The 17,113-nt window shown below is 37.5% G+C and overlaps 1 protein-coding gene across 1 annotated transcript in view; it reads left to right on the top strand.

The window, feature by feature from the left end:
• TPD52L1 (TPD52 like 1) overlaps positions 1-13,401 on the top strand; it is a 202,365-nt gene extending 188,964 nt beyond the window's left edge. Inside the window, exon 8 of the mRNA XM_053712141.1 lies at positions 13,267-13,401. Coding sequence (XP_053568116.1) covers positions 13,267-13,398 — 132 coding nt within the window. The 3' untranslated portion in view covers positions 13,399-13,401. The remainder of the gene's footprint in view (positions 1-13,266) is intronic.
• Positions 13,402-17,113: the final 3,712 nt, after the last annotated feature.

Genomic DNA, 17,113 nt, shown 5'->3' with positions numbered 1-17,113 from the left:
CAAACTAAACTCTGCCACTCCGCTCAAACTTCAAACTTTTTCTCCCCCACTCCGCCTGTAGCCCTCGCCAGGAAAATCTTCAGCATCCTCGACCGCTCTGTAATTATATAAACCTTACCTGTGGCATCGTTGGAAGTGCCCCCCCTGCAGTGCTGCAGCTTGGTGTCCGCCCTCTCCCTCCCCCACCGGTGCTGCGCGGGAGGGAGCTGGGCTAGATCTCGGATTGGGGACCTGATGCTGGAGCCGTCCTCCTCCGGCTGACGCCGGTGTATGATGCAGCCCTCCTGCTCTCCTCCCACCGTTGCTGCGTGAGGAGAGCCGAGCGTATTCTTCGATAAGGGCAGAGGGGAAACAACTACTGGAGGCAGTCCCGTGTCAGCTTGCAGGGACCTGGACATCGCTAGCGAACACGGCGAGCGGACAGGCGGAGGCAAGGGGTGAGTTTACCTGAACTTTCTTTTTACTGCACTGTGGGTCAAACACTGCTCTTGGACACCTGAAGAGGCTCCTAAGGTCTAAGGCCAGGCCCGTTAAAGGTTAATTCACTAAAGGCAGAGGTGGATAGGAGGAGGAAGGGGGGAGAAAGGGAAAGAAACAGGCTGTTGGTGAATGGGCTGGAGGTCTATCAAGGGGGATAAATCAGAGACGCTAAATCGTTTAGAGCACTCACACTCAGCAAGCTTTCTTGCTCCTTATCTTGGCATCATAACTGTGGATTAAAAATATACAAAGGGCCAATTTGAACCCAAGAAGAGACCGAGAACAAAAAGACTCTTTCTCTGAGAATACTTGTTTAGTCTTTAACAACTTGAATATGCTCCCTTACTTTCTCCCTCTCTGATACAAAAGTTTCAAAACCTGATACTATTAACTGATTATGTTGCACTTTTCTTCTTGTTTTGGATATAACTCTGTCTAGCTTTGTCAGATTACGTACATACTTATACTACTTATGCAAAAAGGAATTGTCTTTGTTTGATGGCTTTTTAAAGGCGTTACTACGCTACATATATTTTACTAAAGCTGGGTCATTAAGGCTTAAACTGAATCTTACTACTAACTAACACTCTTGCTGACCCTTTGAAAGGTCTACATTATAGATAGTATAGCTGGAAAAGCAAAATTTATCTGTATTACCTGAGTTTTTTCTCTGCCCTGTGTCTAGGAAAAAGATACAATAGGGATACAGGCAGCAACCCCCTGATCTACCTGTAGTATTCAATACTTTATTACAATAATAGTAAACAGGGGTAATCTCCCCTAGTTCCTTCTCTTAGAAATAAAATACCTCTAACCAAGCCCTTAGATATTAAAGAAGTGCCTGAATCAATATTATCTGCTTACCCATATCACTTATTACCAATAAGAGCATGGTAACTCCTGATACTCAGTATACTGAAAGACACTGGGCCATAAGAAAATAAATATATGTCCAGCACTGTGCAATATCTGGTAGTCTCAAAACTTGGGAAAGATACTCTATCTCAGCTATTTTGCATTAAAACTAAAATTACAACAAGAGCATTGATAATTGACCTCCTATTGCTAAAGAGGTTTTTTACCAACTTATTGTCGTTATTATTCTGTCAAATATCCTAAACCCAGTGATCAAAAATACTAAAGCCTTCATACCTTAGAAAAAGCGAGCAGATAAATAATATATAGGGCTAACGCGAATACACAACGTTACTCTAAACGCCTCTCCTTTTTTTTTTTTTTTTTTTTTTTTTCTTTTTCTTCCCCCCCCTTCCCCCCTTTTTCCTTCTTTCTCCCCTTTTCATTCATCTACACAAATCACCCAAACTGCACGCAAATTAAGTAGGGCATCACAAGTCACAGCCCGACACTGAATTGGCGCATTCCCTTGCGCCCACCTCACTGATTCCCTTTTAGGGATCTTGAGATATATTCCCTCCCTAACTCACTTTCTCCCTTTTTTTTTGTAATCACAAGCAACACAATTGAAAAACTCCACACGAAGGCACTACCCTAGATCTGGTGCACTCACAAGTTCCTACCCGACTCAATCACTTCCCACAGGCCACTTACCATCTCCCCACCTTCCCCCACTTCCCCTGCACTCCCACGTTTTTTTTTTTTGGTTTTTTTTGGTTTTTTTTTCTTTTTTCTTTTTTTTTTTCCCTCTCTCCTTCTCTCTTCTTCTTTCTCTTCTATAGAGAAGTACATGGATAAATTTCTTGGTATCTCTTCTAAAGCATCCTCACCAGGAATGGCAGGTAGACAAAGAGATAAGAAATCCAAAAACACACAGGACTCAGTAGCTGAGATTCAATCAACTTTATTAAGTGCAGCCACACCTGAAGTACTAAATGTCCAAAACTTAGTTGCCAGCATCTCCGATGCCCTCTCTCCCAAATTCGATGCTCTTAGGATGGAAATTAAGCAGGATATTTCCTCCCTATCACAGGAAATTAGACAATTCTCCTCAAGAATGCAGGAGGTCGAGCAGAGAGTATCTGATCTGGAAGACACGGTAGTAGTACAAGGCACTAAGCTGGACAGCATCAGTAGCAGTAATCAAAAAATCCTTATGAGACTAGAAGACCTTGAAAACCGTAGCAGAAGAAATAACATCAGAATAATAGGTCTCCCAGAGGAGAAACAATATGAGGACCTTGCCCTCTTTGTTTCTGACACACTAAAGACAGCTCTCAAACTCCCGCCCTTACACAACAACATCTTGGTAGAGAGGGCCCACAGATTGGGCCCATCACAGTCAGCTCAAAAATTCAATAGGCCTAGACCTGTTATTGTAAAGCTACTCAATTACCAGGACAAAATCTCTCTTCTCCAGCACTACCGTAAAACACAACCTCTCATTATTAATGGAGCTAAGATCCTTATTTTCCAGGATTTCTCGGCTGAGACAGCTTCCAAGAGGAGAGATCTGGCACCTATATGCACTAAATTCATAAATTCTGGAATAAATGCGACCATACTTTACCCAGCTAAATTAAAAGTTACTGTGAATGAAACGGTACATTTTTTCCTGGAGGCACACACAGCCGAGAAATTCTTCTCATCTTTAGACTCCCTAGCAACAGACGATGTAGCTCCCACTTAAACAGAGTAGGTTCAATAACTGGGAAGACCCCCTATGCAGGGCTAAATGGGGCAAGTTGCATACGTGTCAGGTGGTGTTTTTTTCTGTTTTTCTTCTTTTTTTTTTTTTTTTTCTCTCTCCACTCCCTCTTCCCCTACCTCTCTCCCTCATCTCACTTTCATGCTATAAAGACACAGAAAAATAGAAAAACTTAGAATAGTTTCGTGGAATGTGGGAGGGATCTCCACCCCCATTAAACGGAAAACCATATTAACACAACTAAGGAAATATCAGACTGATATAGGGTTAATCCAGGAAACCCATCTCAACTCAGAAGAATCTAACAAACTTAAGTCCTCATGGGTAAGAGACGTATACTTCTCGCCAAGCATAGGCAAAAAAAGGGGAGTGGCAATCTTAATTGGTAAAAGAGCCCAGCTTGGGTGATCCACTGCGAGCCTGATCCGGAGGGGAGATATGTCCTAATAAAAGTAAAAATCGCCCAGGAAATTTATACAATTTGCAATCTATATGGCCCTAATACCCTTGACCCAGAATTCTGGAATAGAATTCAAACCAAACTCCTCCTGTACAATCAGGGGCTCTCAATTATAGGTGGCGATTTCAACATGGCACCGCACTCCCCATTAGATAGACTTAGAGAATCCATGAAGCAGAAAAAACAGAAAAAGGATAATTTAGAATCTAAAATGTTTAAGAAACTAAAACAAAACTTAGCATTATACGATATCTGGAGAAGTCAGAATCCAGATGTTCAGGAATTCACGTGCCTCTTAAAAGCGCACAAAACTATGTCTCGTATAGATCTATTTCTCGTAGATGAGCGCTTGGGCTCCTTGAGAGCGCAAGCAGGAATCACCCCTATATTGCTATCAGATCATGCCCCTATTACTTTAGACATCAAGCCTGAACAATCAAGATTCAAATCTTCGCGCTTCTTTTTTCCATATTATCTAGCGACAGATATGAAATTTAAAACCCACATTAGATCTAAATTTGAGGAATATCTCCGGTTTAATTCAGAATACATCGAACGTCCAGAACTGTTCTGGGAAGCCGCCAAGGCGGTCCTTAGAGGAGAAATCCTAGCCTACAACATAGCCTTGACCAAGAAATTGAAGGTAAGGGAGAGAGAGATACAAAAAGCACTAACTAACGCATATAATAAATTCATATTACAGAAGAACGCCTTAAACTGGTCTAAGTACGTACAGGCTAAGGAAGCCCGGGATACATTTTCTTTGACTCAACAAACACAAAAAGAATTAAAAACCCAGGCTAAACTATATAGATTTGGGAACAAGTCCGGAAAGATGCTTGCCAGAATGGTCAATAACGAAAAAAAGCAATCCTACATCGAAGAACTTCTAGAGAAGGGTGTGCAAATCCTAAACCCGGTTAAAATCACATCCACATTGGTGAAATATTATCAGGAGTTATACTCCTGTAAAGGCTATGATCACGACAAGGCTACGGAGTTCTGGAATATGATCAAAAGCCCTTCACTAACGGACGAAGACATCAGCAGCCTTAACTCCCCCATATCAGCGCAAGAACTAACTGAGGCAATCTCTGGTCTCCCCACTAATAAGGCAGCAGGTCCGGATGGCTTACCTGGTGAATTTTACAAAATTCTTCCTTTAGAAATGTCTCCATATTTAATAAATTTATATAACGATTTCTACATGAATGGTAAACCAGTTCCTCCCTCATTCTCGGCATCACACACAACTCTGATCCTCAAGGAAGGGAAGGACCCAAGGCTCAAAGAATCTTATAGGCCAATAGCCTTACTCAATTCAGATTATAAGATTCTCACCTCCATTTTAGCAGCTCGACTACAGCAAATACTTCCACAGGTAATCCATCCGGACCAAGCGGGCTTCATGAATGGACGGAACTCCTCGGCAAAAATAAGGGAATTATTACTTACACTTGAATATCTGGAAAAGGCCCGGCAGACAGGAGGGGGGAGAGAGGAAATGCCCGGAGCACCGGACATGGCTATTCTGTCCATTGACGCAGAAAAAGCGTTTGACTCTGTCACTTTCAAGCATCTCAACACCTCCCTGACAAAATTTGGAATTAAGGGCAAATTCCCTGAATTTGTTGAGAATCTTTATAAAGGCTCAGCTACACGCCTAATCATTAATGGCATGGCATCCCCATCAATAACTCTGGAAAGAGGAACCCGCCAGGGGTGTCCTCTCTCCCCTCTCCTGTTCAACGTGGCCATTGAGCCTCTGGCAATCATGGTAAGACAAAACCTGGAAGGAATCAAGATCTCAAATCATGAAATTAAAATCGGTCTATATGCAGACGATGTACTATTATACATATCTAACACTAAAATTAATATCCCAAAACTTATGCAGATAATAGACCATTTTGGTACCTTCTCAGGATACAAAACAAACACATCTAAGTCAGAAATTCTCTGGATCTGTAGGGATAAAGACTCTTGTATAGAAAACCCTTTCAAGAGAATAACAGACTCATTTAAATACTTGGGAATAAATGTTCCGGCGAATGCCGATAAACTATATGAACTTAACATACCCCCTATTATTAGGCAAATCAAAGAGAAGCTGAGGATCTGGCACACACTTCCACTCTCGGTTTCGGGTCGAGTGGCAATATTTAAGATGGTTCTTCTCCCGAAACTGCTTTACATACTTCTGAATGTCCCAGTAATTCTTTATGAAAAGGATGTAAGATTAATCAATAGCTTGATTAGCCAATTTCTTTGGCAAGGGAAAAAAGCACGAATTTCCCTTAAAAAACTCTCTCTCCCATGCGATTCCAGAGGTATGGCACTGCCAGATATTAGAGCATACAACCTCAGCTCCTTGGCACGAATAGCTAGTAGCTGGATCTTATCTAAGGATTATATTTTAAATAACCATCTTGAAAGTAATGTCTGCGATCCTTACCTTCCCCTAGCACTCCTACACTCCTCTCCTAAAGAGCTACCTTTAGAAATTAAAAGACTTAAATCTATATCCAACCCTATCAAGGCTTGGTGGAAAGTATCAAAGCTTCTATCTTTTAACCCTAAAATTTCAAAATACCTCACCTTCATAGGGAACCCAAAGTTTCAACCTGGTCTACAATCTGAGGTTTTCAATAGATGGCACAATAACGGATTAAATAAACTGATCTTACTGATAGATGGGGATGGAAAAACCATTAAAACATTTGAAAAATTAAAAGGGGAATATAACTTACCCAACAAAGCCTTCTTCGCTTATTTACAGATAAGGCATTATTTCTTGGAAACAACTAGAGAGGTAGGATGGTCTTGGAAATTAGGTAAACTTGAAAACTGGCTTACACTCATGACTGTGGATCGGATATCTATCTCTGTATGTTATCATCTTTTGGGTATTAGCAGGGGTAACCAGAATTTAGCAAGACTTGCTCTAACATGGACTTTATTGTCAGAACACAATAGGGTAGACCCAAAAACAGTGCAACATTCTATAAGCAAAGTGAAAAAAACAACTCTCTCAGCTACTTGGCGGGAAGCACATATCAAAATTCTTCATAGGGCATATTTTACTCCGGAAACGGGTCGCAGGGTTCACAACTCAGGCTTTGATAAATGCCCCAAATGCTCACTCCCGGCAGCCAACTTAGAACACATGTTTTGGTTTTGTCCAAAAGTAAGAAATACTTGGTGCAAGTTAGAATATTGGCTGAATAAGGTGTTGAAAATTCCCCCTGTAACTCTTACTCTATATCAAATTATATTATGTAACGATAATTTAACTGAACGCCACCCCAATGATAACTTGATCTCTGTCTCGATATTAGCTACTAGATACTTAATTTGTAAAAAATGGAAAATGCGCTCAGTGCCCAGCGTATGCGAAATCCAAAACTGTCTAAAAAAACAATGCTTATTAGAGCAAAAAGATACAGACATAGACAATGAAGAGGACATAAGGAATTTTTTCAACAAATGGGCAGTATATATTAAATCACTCTCTGAAAATGAAAAAGAATATATGATTTTCCCATTTCAAAATTCTGAACTAATCTTACTAGGCATCTGGTAGCTGGGCGAGGTGAATGAGAGATGGTCACCTTCTTTTCCCCTTCCTTTTTTTTTTTTTTTCTTTTCTTTTTTTCTTTTTGTTTGTCTGATTGTTTTTTTGTTTTTGTTTTGTCCTGATTTTTGGTGTTTTGACGTTTTATATAAAAATAGAAAATCCCAACATAAGGTGATATAAGCGAATAAAGTTTACCTATCCTTCCTTTTTTTCCCCTTGATGAAAAGCAAATTCTCGCCGTAATAGAGGGAGGGCCAGAGGTTATCTAAGTTAACTTGATTTTGTCTTCTGTTTTGTCTCTGGTTTTTTCTTAGATGAGGTTGACTTTGTTTCTTCATTTGCCTTAAATTTTTTTTTTCTTTTTTTCTCTCTTCTCCTCTCTCTTGAAATAAGTCAAGATTAGACTATTGTACAATATTACTTTTTTTTGTTGGTTAATAAAGAATTGTTAAAAAAAAAAAATGACATGCTCTGTATGAATCATGCAAGTTTATTTTTTACTTTCCTATCCCTTTAAGAAAAAAAATCTGGACAATTAAGTGTCCAGTATTTTTTTTTTGTTGAAGATTTTACTAGTCGGCTTGCTAAAATACTGGACTGTCCGGTTAAATACTGAACACCTGGCAACCCTACATGCAGTTCATTCATAATCTCCTTACTATAAAATTGTTTTTCCCTTAATGTGTTTCCAATTACTTTTTTAACAGCTGCAGAGTATAAAATGCATGAGATTTGCTTTTTTAAGGTTTATTTGTGTATATGAATTAGCTGATTTTGTGTTTTGTAGCCACAACCTAATAAAATGGGTTGAGCTTGTAGGTATAATCAGATATCATTACTTTATCACATTGTGTACATATACCTGCTTCTTTATCTTATATCTGTCCACAAACCAATCACCAATACTTGGAGAGAACAATGGAAAATTACCATTTTATTACCTTATCTCTTCTATAACCCACTGGGAGTGTAATTTCTTCTACTGGCTATGTTAACACAGCTTGGTCTCGAGGCCAAAAACTTTCAGAATGGGTGGGGATACCACAGGTTAAGTAAACTATATCAAATGCCAATATAAGGGTAATGGAAATACTTGTAAACATTTTAATACACTCCAGCAGGTGAATTGGATAATTGGGAACAAATTAAAAGGGAGACATTTCTTGAGTAAACTGTCCCTTTAAAGGGACATTAAACACTTTGAGATGGTAATATAAAATGATAAATTGTATATAAAACAACTCTGCAATATACTTTCATTATTTATTTTGTCCTCTTTGCCTGTAATTCCATTCTGAAATTGTGAGCTTTTCAGTTCCTGTTAGAAATGGAAGTGCAGAACACTGTTAAATCCAGCACAGCCATTGGCTGCACACTCTAGTAACCTATTTATAACTGACCCTAATTGGCCACAGCAGAGCAGGTAACACAAGTTACAACATGGCAACTCCCAGTGTTTTATAGACACTAAAACTTTACACTTATTTTGTCACTTTTTAAACAACTAATGAAACTTTAAAAAATACATCTACATGTTAGTCATGGACTAATCTTTTCTTTGAATGCATCATTCTATCTAGCATGTATTTAGTGTTTAATGTCCCTTTAAGGATAAGCGTGTCAGTATGGTTAACCTTTGATAGTTGTTGCTTTGGAGTCCCATGAACTTGAGTTTGGACAACCTTTCTCTTTATAACAGAATCATAAAAAATGCAAAAGCTTTTCTCTTCTCTTGTATGGCTTGCAGATGAGACAGTAGCAAAAGTTTCTTTAAAGGGACATGAAACCCAAACTTTTTCTTTCATGATTTAGGTAGAACATACAATTTTAAACGTCTATTATCAAATGTGCTTCATTCTCTTGGTATAATTTGTTGAAGGAGCAGCAGTGCCATACTGGTTTCTAACTGAACACATGGGTGAGGCAATGACAATCAGTATATATGCAGCAACCAATCAGCAGCTAGATCCTAGGTTCTTTGCTGCTCCTGAGCTTTCCTAGATAAACCTTTCAGCAAAGGTTAACAAGAGAAGGAAGCAAATTAAATAATAGGAGTAAATTGGAAAGTTGTTTAAAATGGTATGCTCTGTGTAAATCATGAATGTCTAATTATGACTTTACCGTCCCTTTACGAGTCTCCAGAAGAGGAGGTTATGTTCTATACTTCAAAGATAAACAAAACAAATGTACAAAATATGTTAGAATGTTAACAAACAATATCTGTGTACACAGGTTAAAATACTCCCCTCTGTATATACCGCTGCCGTCTATCAGTCTCTCCCAAAATGAGACTATGGTAATTGTAGTGGTGTGTGGTATAGAGGCGCAGGTGTTTTCTTATTCTGTGCTCCAAAATTGCCTGGGAATGAAAGGACTTTATTTCTATGTGTGTAGATCAACACCATATAATTGTGCAGTATACTTACTCTGAAAAAATTCAGAGTCCAGCTTCCTCTCAAAGATCTGAATGATATTTTGCGATTAGGTATTAGGTATTCCCCCAATCCACTGTAGCTGTAAATACAGGATAACGTACTTTGAATGCAGTATACAACTGGTGCAAAATGTGCAGTATACTTACTCCGATAAAATTGGAATCCGGCTCCTTTTGCAGCACTCCCGCTGGTGTAATTAAAAGAAATCCAAAAATCCAAAAAGGCAGCAAGCAAAAGTTCATAAAAATACGAATTTATTTAAAATGTCACTTTGGACAAATGGATAAAAGCTCATAATCAAAAGCTCTACGCGTTTCAACGATATTTCGTCTTTCTCAAGAGCAGTAAAAAGGTAAAATGTTTGGATTTCTTTTAATTACACCAGCGGGAGTGCTGCAAAAGGAGCCGGATTCCGATTTTATCGGAGTAAGTATACTGCACATTTTGCACCAGTTGTATACTGCATTCAAAGTACGTTATCCTGTATTTACAGCTACAGTGGATTGGGGGAATACCTAATACCTAATCGCAAAATATCATTCAGATCTTTGAGAGGAAGCTGGATTCTGATTTTTTTCAGAGTAAGTATACTGCACAATTATATGGTGTTGATCTACACACATAGAAATAAAGTCCTTTCATTCCCAGGCAATTTTGGAGCACAGAATAAGAAAACACCTGCGCCTCTATACCACACACATCTATGTTCTATACTTCCACAAGAGGTAGTAATGACAAACACTGGGGGGGACTTTACAAATGTCTGGGATAAGCATAAGGCTATCCTACCAACTAGATAAGTTTATACTTTTAGGAAATATTGGACAGACTTGTTGGGCCTATAGCTCTTATCTGCCGTCAAAATCTATGTCTCTGTGTCTGTAGAAGATGACTACAGGTTATAACAAACAAGATTTAACAAAATAGATACAATTCTTAACAAAAATATATGTATGCTTAAATATGTGACAGAGTATTATGTGACACTGAATATGTGATGCTTATTAATTACTTAGCTACTAACTGTTTCCTTATCTGCTGCCAGCTCAACGTTCTTATGTTTATTTCAGTTTATGGCATTTGTTAAAGGGACATTAAACACTCTGAATATGGAATATTAAAAATGTTTAATTATATATTAAAACAACTATGCATTATACTGTACTTTCATTATTCATTTTGACTATTTTTTCAGTAATTTAACTTTGAAAATTGTGAGCTTTCCATTTTCCCTGATTGTCTATATACAGTAGATTTTCAGTGTTCTCCACAGATAATTTTACCAGCTGGATGGCATTTGAATTGCATCATTTAACATAAATGTATTTAATGATAATTTGAGCAATAAACATAAAATGAGCTAATTTTAGCTTAATATTGGTTAAAATGTTTAGCCGGTTGTTCAGTGAAATCAGCTGGTTGGTGCACCCATTAACTAGGTCCTGGAGAAAACACTGGATTTCCAACTCTGCAAAGTTATATTACCCCTCGGGAGCTGCAGAGAACTGCTGTCTGGTCCCAAAAGAAAACTGCTGCTGGCCCAATCATCTCACAACCCAGCTGCTCAGTGGCTTAGGGGCAGTTTCCGCTTAGGAGCAGCAGTGCTCTGTGGCTCCCGAGCAATACTTTACCTTATAAAAGGGTTAAACACATAGAGTTAGGAGGGTGGTCGTGTTATAATTACATGTTCTAATGAATTAGAGAATGTCATGTTTTCATTATTATGGTCCTTTAAACCCAGTTAAATATCTACTTTCATCATTCAGGTAGAGAATGTAATTTTTAGACACTTTTAAATTCCTTTCTGTTATCACATTTACTTTGTTATTTTGATATCCTTTGTTGCAAACCATATGTACTTCTGCTCAATAGCAGCAATGCACTAATGGGAGCTAGCTGGCGATAGGTGGTTACACACATTTGTCTCTTGTCATTGGCTCACCTAATGTGTTCAACTATCTCCCAGTAGTCCATTGCTTCTCTGGAGATGATTTTAACTATGTGTTTAATCATTTTGCCGATGTTAAAGAGATAGTAAAATCAGAATTAAACTTCCATGATTCAGACAGAGAATGTCATATGAAACAGTTTTCTAATTTACTTCTTATCTATATTTTTTGGTCTCTTGGTATAATTTGTTAAAAAGCATACCTAGGTAGGGTCAGGAGCAGTTATGCACTACTGTGAGCTAGCTGCTGATTGATAGTTATACATATATTCATCTTGTCATTGGTTTACCAAATGTGTTCAGCTAGCTCCCATTGCTGCTCATTCAACAAGGTATACCAAGAGCTTGAAGCAAATTTGATAAAAGAGGTCAATTGGAAAGTTGTAAAACTGTATGCTCTGACTGAATCAGTAGGTTTATGTCCCAATAAATGCTTAATTATGTACAATTAGCAGTGCAATAATATAATGCTCTAACACATTAGAGTTTTATTTTTGCACTTTTATGTCCCTTTAACATTGTACACTTTGACTTTAATTGTCCACAGCATATGTAATAAGGGTAAGGGAAACCTAAGTTTCAACATGGCAGCGTCAATTTCTTTTTAGAAACTAAACCTTCATGCTTATTTCTTCAGTATTTAAAGTGAATGTCAACTTTCATGATAAAGTGCCATTTTAAAAAAAAAAACTGTTAAAAACAGGGGCACTTTCATTCATGAAAGTTTACATTGCAGCGGATTTTACAAATACCTTCTTCTCCTGAAACACCGGATCGCCAATCCCACGCCTGCAGCTCCTCTGTACTTCGCAATGACGAAACCGTCTCTCTCTAATCACGGCTTCCCCCACAGGAGCTTTCATCTGGTGAGGCCATGTGATTGGAGGAAGCCGGTTTTGTCATTGCTGTGTTCAGCAGGAAGAAGCAGGCAGGGCGATCAGCGATTCGGTGTTTCAGGAGAAGAAGGTAAGTATTTGTAAAATCTAGGCACTTTACCATGAAATTTGACATTCACTTTAACCTATTTATTTATTTTTAAATCATCTGTATATTATTATCTGGCTAATCTTTGAATGCAACATTATTTCCACCATTTTATTCTTTAATGTCCCTTTAAATCTGTATTCAATGCTTTACATTATATGAAATTAAATATAAAGAATGATTAAAGGGACACTGAACCCAATTTTTTTTTTTATTCCGTGATTCAGATTGAGCATGCAATTTTAAGCAACTTTCTAATTTACTCCTATTATCAAATTTTCTTCATTCTCTTGGTATCTTTATTTGAAATGCAAGAATGTAAGTTTAGATGCCGGCCCATTTTTGGTGAACAACCTGGGTTGTTCTTGCTGATTGGTGGATACAATTATCCACCAATAAACAAGTGCTTTCCATGGTTCTGAACCCAAAAAATAGCTTAGATGCCTTCTTTTTTAAATAAAGAAAGCAAAAGAACGAAGAAAAATTGATAATAAGAGTAAATTAGAAAGTTGCTTAAAATCGCATGCTTTATCTGAATCACAAAAGAAAAAATTTGGGTTCAGTGTCCCTTTAAATGCTTAGCACAGCCTTACAAATAAAAGAAAGGTAGGATCGTTAGATTGTGAAAGCAGCAGATAATCAAGCAGAAAAGACAAACACGTTGCATCTTTTCAGCATGATTATAATTGTGCATAGAACAGCTTAGAAGTTATAAGTAAGTTTTCATTGATATTAGTTGTGTCTTTTTTTTTCTTCAAGGCCAAGGTTGGAGGGACAAACCAGCCCCAAGGAAGTTTTGAAGAAGTTCTGAGTTCTACCGCTCATGCAAGTGCTCAAAGCTCATTGGCTGGGACCCTTCTTCCTGAAGCTGAAGAAGATCTACAGTGCTAAGCAATATTGTAACATAATACTTAGCTACTCTAGGAAGATATTTTCCAGGCCGCATAGCACCATTATCATCTTTCATTTCTGTTTGAAGACAAACTATGACAATTAGATAAATCTATTTTGGGTTGGACCAAAGTTTTTTGTTTTTTTGTTTATTTGTTTTTTTTTATGGTGTGTGACAAAGTGATCTACAAAATACACTGAAGTAAATACATTTCAGACAGTATGCTTAGATAGAAATAATTCCAACATTCTAGTAATTTTGCAGATGATAATCCTAAAAAAATGTTATTGCATGCTAATTTGTTTGTAGTTATGTTTATAGTCACCATTTGTAAAATATCTCTGACACAGGTCTCTACGAATAGTCATTTGGGTTAATTAATTTAAAAACAAGGGTTATATTCAATGTCTTGATACTTGAAAAAGTGGCATATATGCAGGTACTAGTGCAGTACACTGTCTTTTGCATTGTTGGAGTAGGTTATATATAGATCTTTCTTTTCCACTAGTGACAGGTTACATTTAGCTAAACAAGGACCTACTTGGAGAAAGAACAGAAAAGGGTATTGACCTCTAATATAAAACTGGGAGTTTGTATCAGTCTCAGGAAGCACAAAAACCTCTTCAGCTGAAGCATTCTTCAGTACATTACTCCAAAGGGGCAGAGAACAGTTTACATTGCTAGTACCATAAAGTATGTGAATATGAACGTTTGAAAGAAATTGCTGTTAAGAAAGCAACTGGGCTTGAAGGGTTAATTTAGCTGGCATGAATTAAATGGGCATTAAAGTCAAATTTAGTTTGTTGTATTTTAAAATGTATGATAGATTTTGTTGAAAAATTAATATTCCTGCACTTACTATAACAGCTGTTTCTGGAGGTGTGTTCTTGTTCCCCAATAGAACTGCAGTTGTCCTTTCACCCAATGAATACATGATCTTTGAGGATCAAATCAGTACATACATTCATATTTAGTTAGCTTTAATATCAATTTAAACAGCTTTAACTTAACTTGTTTCATGCAAAAATACATTTTAATATGCTTAATGGGTGCACCTGTGTGTGCATGACAGAGCATTTTAAATTTAATGTCTCTTTTATGTGGGATCTGATTTTACTTAGGGGTGATTTTACCATTCTAATAATTTAAGGTCCCACGGATTGTGCTTTGTGGCTTATTTTTAATATTTTTTTCCCCACAAACTAGACTGCTTGTAGATATCTTTTTGTTTTACATTGTAGTTACTTAGCACAGAGCAATGTTATGTTTCCTGACTTGCTGGCATTTTTTTTTATTCACATTAAAGTAATAACATCCCTAGCATAACATTTATTTACCAGTAGCTATGTATGAGAGAAAGCTCACACACCAATTGTGTAAATGAACAATGTTTGGTGTCAGGGTGTTGGACTATATTTTTTAAAGCTTGCTGGGAATGTGAGTTCTGACAGTGGTATGGGGTCTCACAGTGGATTCCTTTTATATTGAAAAGTTTTGTATTGCATTTAAAGTGATTGTAAAGCTTAATCAATTAAAGCCCAGTATCTAAAAATACTCTTAAAACAGGGGCACTTTAATTCATTAAACTTTACAAACACTCTTTTTAAAAAAAAAAAAATACTTACCTTTTTGTTACGGTAAATAGACTGCCGATCCTCTGCCCGCTTCTTCTTCTGTATTTTGCAGATTGATGACGAATCCGGCTTCCTCCAGTCATTGCCTATCCCTACTGGTGTCCAGCTCGTGGGATACGCAATAATTGGAGAAAGCCAGATTTGTTATCGATATGCAAAATACAGAAGGAGACGCAGGCCGAGAGTCTTCGGTCTGTTTACCGTAAAAAAAAGGTATGTATCTTTTTTAAAAAGTGTGTTTGTAGAAGTTTAATGAATTAAAGTGCCCCTGTTTTTAAGAATATTTTTAGATACTGGGCTTTAATTGATTAAACTTTACAATCACTTTAAGGACATCCTTTGCATTTCTCACTGAAACTGAGAGAAAACTGCAGACCAATATATTATTCAATGAGCTATGTGTTTTATTTACTTTTATGTTGTGCTTTGTAATTTATTGAGTTCAGACTTCTTGTTTTATGTTTTATTCACTTTCAATTTTTTTTTTCAATTAGGGTTTTTACTTTATCAGTGCAGATATGAACACAACGTTTTCAAATTACAGTGTAATTTTGTTTTGTGTTAGGTAAAATAAATCTCATGTAGCTATTTAGTGGTGTGAGTAAGGGCTTTCCTTGATTATGTCATAAGGTACTTAAGGAAAGTAAAGGAAGGGCCCGTTTATTTCTGCTATTGTCCTAAGTAGGAGCTTGGATCCCTTTGGTAGCCTGGTGCCAGGAGAGAAGGGGCAGTCAGTGTGTTGTTGTCTTGGGTAGGATCCAGCAGGACTCTATTGGTAGAGGTTACTGATGAGAAGAGGCAGTCAGCATGGCTTGAGGTTCATGAAAAGGATTAAGCATCCAACAGTAAAGTCTGGCAATATTTAGCATCCTCCAGCTCATTCATACCAATGAGACTATCCTGGAAAAAAAGTTGTTTAATTCCAGGAAATAAACATCAAAAAAGAACAACCTCTCTTTTAGTGCTAGTTTCCATTGATGTTGTAAACTGGCTAAACTGATGGAAGCATAAAATATCTCCGTAGACTTTAATGGGGATATGTGATACCACAGCAGTTTACAACAGCAATGAGAAATAGGCCTTAGTCAGGAGAAAGGGAATTTATCCTTGAGTGGAGTAACCAATCAGCAACCTGGATGTCAGCCAGACAAAAGAAAGAGCCTGCATGTCAGGGGACTCACTGGTAGGCAATTGAGTGCCTGATTGGTCAGGACAGAGACTTACAAGAAATGTTCCTGCTGGTCAGTAAGACAACTGCCTGCCCTACACAGCTAATAATCCAAGTGCTTACCCTCTAGAACAGAGTTTCTTAACTCCAGTCCTCGGGACCCTTAAAAGGCCAGAGTTTCATTATATCTCAACTAGAGAGAGGGTGACAACAGGTTAGTAACCATGGTTACTGATCAGCTGATTATTTCACCTGTGCTCTAGTTAAGATATAATGAATATCTGGCCTGTTAAGTCCTGAGGACTGGCGTTGAGAAACACTGCTCTAGAAGTTTGTCCAGAACAAGATGTTGGCTGTGCCAATGCTGCTTTCACGGCTCCCACTATAAGGTAAAGTAGCTCATTGGGTTTAGAGAATAAGCTCATACTTTCACTAGTGAAACATTAAATAAATTCCTCTCCTCCTACTACTTGTTTAAAAAAATATTCTGTGACATCCCACTCTGAGGCTTACATTAAAAGCATACACTATAGTCTTAAAGCATTTAACCTCTGAAAGACTTCATGATCAAACCTACTGATTTATTAATTGCAAGGTTTTCTAGAATACAAGACAAATTACTTAACTGATGTTCAGACCATTTTCTTAAAGAAACACTGAACCTAAAAAAATTATTTCGTGATTCAGATGAAGCATGAAATTTTAAGCAACTTTCTAATTTACTCCTATTATCACATTTTCTTCATTCTTTTGGTATCTTTATTTGAAAAGCAAGAATGTAAGTTTAGATGCCTGCCCATTTTTGATAAACAGCCCGGGTTGTTCTTGCTGACTGGTGGATAAATTCACCCACCAACACACAAGTGCTGTCCAGGGTCTGAACCAAAATTTGGCTGGCTCCTTAGCTTAGAT

This window comes from Bombina bombina, chromosome 4, assembly GCF_027579735.1.
Source record: "Bombina bombina isolate aBomBom1 chromosome 4, aBomBom1.pri, whole genome shotgun sequence".
In the NCBI taxonomy this organism is placed as follows: Eukaryota; Metazoa; Chordata; class Amphibia; order Anura; family Bombinatoridae; genus Bombina; species Bombina bombina.
Note: the sequence above shows the minus strand (reverse complement) of the source record. Positions and strands in the feature narration are given on the sequence as shown.